Here is a 3,569-nt window from a genome sequence, read left to right on the forward strand (position 1 = left end):
ACACATTCAATCACGGCGCAAACTGGTAATCGATAAGAAAATATTTAAATATCAGATAGGTTTTACACATTTAACTATATGCACATCTGAGTTCATTAGGGTAATTATGACAACAATCTTTGTCCTACTGGCGTTTACTATTATACCAGAGCTAAAATATAGTTTTAAAAATAAAAGACGATGAATTTGGTTTTACATACATATCAAAATGAACCTGTACTAGGTATATTATAGTATCATAAACTGAATTTCTCAGTGGATCATATATAGCTAGCGCACTTCGACCCATCGGGCTCTCGGACACGAAGATTCAGAAAACTATAAAAACACTTTGGTTGTTTACCGAAACCACTCAATATAAACAGATACACGTGAAACTAGATCCCACTTATGAAGTACGAATTTATATTCTATCTGTTATTTTTAAAGAACCCTGATAGCGAAAAAAATACTTTCAAACATGTCCTTTAATTCGTATCAAGCCTTTAGTGACCAACTCCTATTATGAATTAACATCTCTCGACCATACCAAGATGGCGCTCGTTGGGTGTATCATTCCGCTTGTTGTGTGTTTCGTGGTCTTTTTTGGCTAGGTTCGGCGACGTGCAAGATGGTGAGAAAGAATCCAAAGAAATCTGATTAAAAATAATTGAGTTTTATGTAATATCTCTTTACGGCAAAAACGTCAAACCAACCGGGATTATTCCCAATTAGTGAAGTTGTGTTTCTTTGTGTTTTATGAACTATATAAAATATATTGTGCTTCACCATTGAAGTGTGCAATGTGATATCGTGTTCACGGCAAGATCGCTTGTGGATGTCCAATTTCCAGTTTAAGTCTCAGATTGCGTCTGCCTATCTCGACGGATGTGAACATTTCTTTTATTGACGCCTATTAAAGGCTTAGGGCCTTTATAACACTGTGCTTGTGATATTTTTCATGCGTAAACTTGAACGTCATGACTTGAACGTAGAATGAGATCAAACAGGACAATCTTTTTTAATTTCGAACTATTGGGCCTATATATAATGAAACCAGTGCTAAAAGGTTGAGCTGACGAAGTCCAGTATTGAAGTTAAATTTCATTTTTTTTATCCCTTGGTAGTAATTCGTAAAGTAGTACTTAAACATATATCGTAGCATCACCAGCTTTTCGTTTGAGCTCTTCAGGGTGTTTATATATTTATAATGGGACAATTGCAAGAGATTCGTAATACCTTTTGACTATCACTGTCTAAAATGCACAATCTAAGAGAACAGGCTAATTGAGTCTAAATTGCTTTGATGCAGACTGAGTCTTCGGTGACAATCCGCACCCGTCGGTACATGACGAACCGGCTTCTAAACCGGCGTCAAATGATTGTTCACGTTGTGCATCCGAACCGAGCAACTGTTTCAAAACAAGAGGTCCGTGAGCAGCTGGCCAAGCTCTACAAAACAACGCCGGACGTAATCTTTTGCTTTGGCTTCCGTACCAACTTCGGAGGTAAGCGTCTATATAAGTCTCTTCCATTCAACATTGAAAAATGGACGAATAACGAAAGCACGCCGTCGTCATCTATAACTTTGAATGCTACAGGCTCGGTTTTTGCCATTTTTCTTCATATTATGAGAAACAACAGTTTTAATTAGCAAAGCTAGCCCAATAATCTGACCGGTATCTGACAAAAAAATATGTTGTCAATACCAAAGATAAACAATATAATGGCAAAATAAGAAAATCAAATACATGATGCGCACCCCTTCAACACTTGTTCTATTCGTCATGATTTCAATGGTCCATCCAAAAATTAACAATATGACTTGTACCTTTTCCATTCGTGTCACGTAATATATCTGCAGGTGGAAAAACAGTCGGCTTTGCGCTGATCTACGACACCCTGGATTATGCCAAGAAGATCGAGCCCAAGTACCGTTTGGCTCGGCAGAACCTTGGTCCTAAAGGTAGAACAGGCCGCAAGCAGCGTAAAGAGCGCAAAAACAGAATGAAAAAAGTGCGCGGTATTGAAAAGAAAAAGGTTGGAGCCGCTGCGGGCAAAAAGGTGCGTATTAGTGCGTAAGCAGCAAATACACGATTTGAAATTCAACAAAGTTCTAATTATAGAACTTTCTAGTTCTTTGTCGAATATATGAAGTTGTTTTTTTACCAAGGCTAAATGTTTTTCAAAAAAATATTGCTACGTATTACACTAGCCGCGGATTTTCAACCCTGTTGGTAAAGCAGTTCTTCTATAAAGAGTCAAGATACCGATTTGATTTCTCGAACGAATGTTGAACGTCGTTGGATATTATGATATTATTATTGAGTCGTATATTGAAGCTTATCAGATTAATAATGATTAGATAATCTATTTGATAAATCAGTTTACGCAATTTAGTGCGGAGCAATAAAATGTTGTCGTTACGGTGCAGCGTTAAACTATGGAGTACTACAGGCTCTTGTCGTGCTCAGTACCGACCTTCAAACCTGCCGCAAGCCGGGCAAAATGAGGGGTAATGAAACGTGTGCAGAACAAAAGTAGTTTATCTTCAGCAAGCAAATAATATTTATTTTTCTGTAGCAGATAAGCACCAAATGAAAGTAACGTTTTGTTGTGTAGTTAGAACTAATCGAACTTGCAACAGTTTAAAGAAACAGCAACGCATGGTGTGGTTACATTGATGATACTACAATATCTGACGTTTCAATGTTTTGCCGTAGAGTACTGGGAGTATGTGTCGATGAGATTCTCAAATACCAGCATGACAGCGAAATCCGTTCCTATGTATGACAAATGCGACGTATATTTTATATTGATTTTCGAGCTAATACCCGTGTAAGACAGCGAAACAATCAAACAATTAAAAAAAGAAGTCAATAAAAAAAATGAATACAGTTATCCGCCTACCAATTTCACTTCATTCTATACTTCGTACAGTTTTATGTCTATAGTTTTTATAGTTAAATAATTTTATTAAGATTCACATGTGATAATAACACATGCCTGCAAAATGCCCTGCCTGTAGACTTGCGAGTACAACGTGCATTTTGCGTTTTAAGGAAACTTCCGTAAAGAATGTTAGATCAGTTTAAGCAGTGAGTTCTGCTTAAAGCAGCAAAAGTCTCTGATATATTTTACAACTGTGCCTGTCTATTATAGCTCCTTTTTCCATAGGCGGTTGACATGAGGTGTATAACTAACAGTGTCTTTGTTTCGTCATTTTGCAGTAATCTGTGCGAGAATAAGCGGAGCGTCGTTTTTCGTCTTTCGACAACTACCTTCGTTAACCCATAAATATGGGAGTCTCCAGCTAAAGGGGATCAAGGAATAGAGGTTGTGGGGTGTGACGAATAAAGACAATTGTAAATTGAGTATGGTGTGTATTTTCAATATATTACTGCTTTAAAAAATTGAGGCTGGGCTGAGGCTTTGACTTAAGATGTAAAAATAGAAAAATAACTTATGACTACCAAATACGCTTATCTATTTCTACTTTGAAACACGTTTCTGTTAAATATATTAATTAAAAAGATTAGGTGTTTTTACTGAAACATGATTTATGGCAATCTCGGATGAACTTTTTAGAA

The 3,569-nt window shown here is 36.8% G+C and overlaps 1 protein-coding gene across 3 annotated transcripts; it reads left to right on the forward strand.

Moving 5' to 3' along the window:
- Positions 1–470: 470 nt before the first annotated feature.
- Positions 471–3,354, forward strand: RpS24 (ribosomal protein S24). Of its 3 annotated transcripts, XR_002682279.2 has the most exons (5): positions 471–613; positions 1,292–1,487; positions 1,844–2,043; positions 2,414–2,494; positions 3,210–3,354. XR_002682279.2 is itself a non-coding variant. In XM_022838668.2 (3 exons), exons 1-3 carry the CDS (start codon positions 1,286–1,288, stop codon positions 3,210–3,212), a joined length of 405 nt encoding a protein of 134 aa, XP_022694403.1. In that variant the 3' UTR covers positions 3,213–3,354. The 3 variants fall into 3 exon arrangements, 1 of the variants encoding a protein (XP_022694403.1); XR_002682278.2 differs by lacking the exon at positions 471–613 and having other exon boundaries at positions 1,286–1,487; XM_022838668.2 differs by lacking the exons at positions 471–613; positions 2,414–2,494 and having other exon boundaries at positions 1,286–1,487.
- Positions 3,355–3,569: the final 215 nt, after the last annotated feature.

Source organism: Varroa jacobsoni, unplaced genomic scaffold, assembly GCF_002532875.2.
Source record: "Varroa jacobsoni isolate VJ856 unplaced genomic scaffold, vjacob_1.0 scaffold_772, whole genome shotgun sequence".
Taxonomy (NCBI): Eukaryota; Metazoa; Arthropoda; class Arachnida; order Mesostigmata; family Varroidae; genus Varroa; species Varroa jacobsoni.

What these genes read in the sequence shown, in the direction of transcription:
- RpS24 (XM_022838668.2), top strand. Translation starts at nt 1,286, where the DNA reads ATGCAGACTGAGTCTTCGGTGACAATCCGCACCCGTCGGTACATGACG. An exon ending in CTTCCGTACCAACTTCGGAG is followed by an intron (nt 1,488 to 1,843) that starts GTAAGCGTCTAT and finishes ATATATCTGCAG; the next exon opens with GTGGAAAAACAGTCGGCTTT.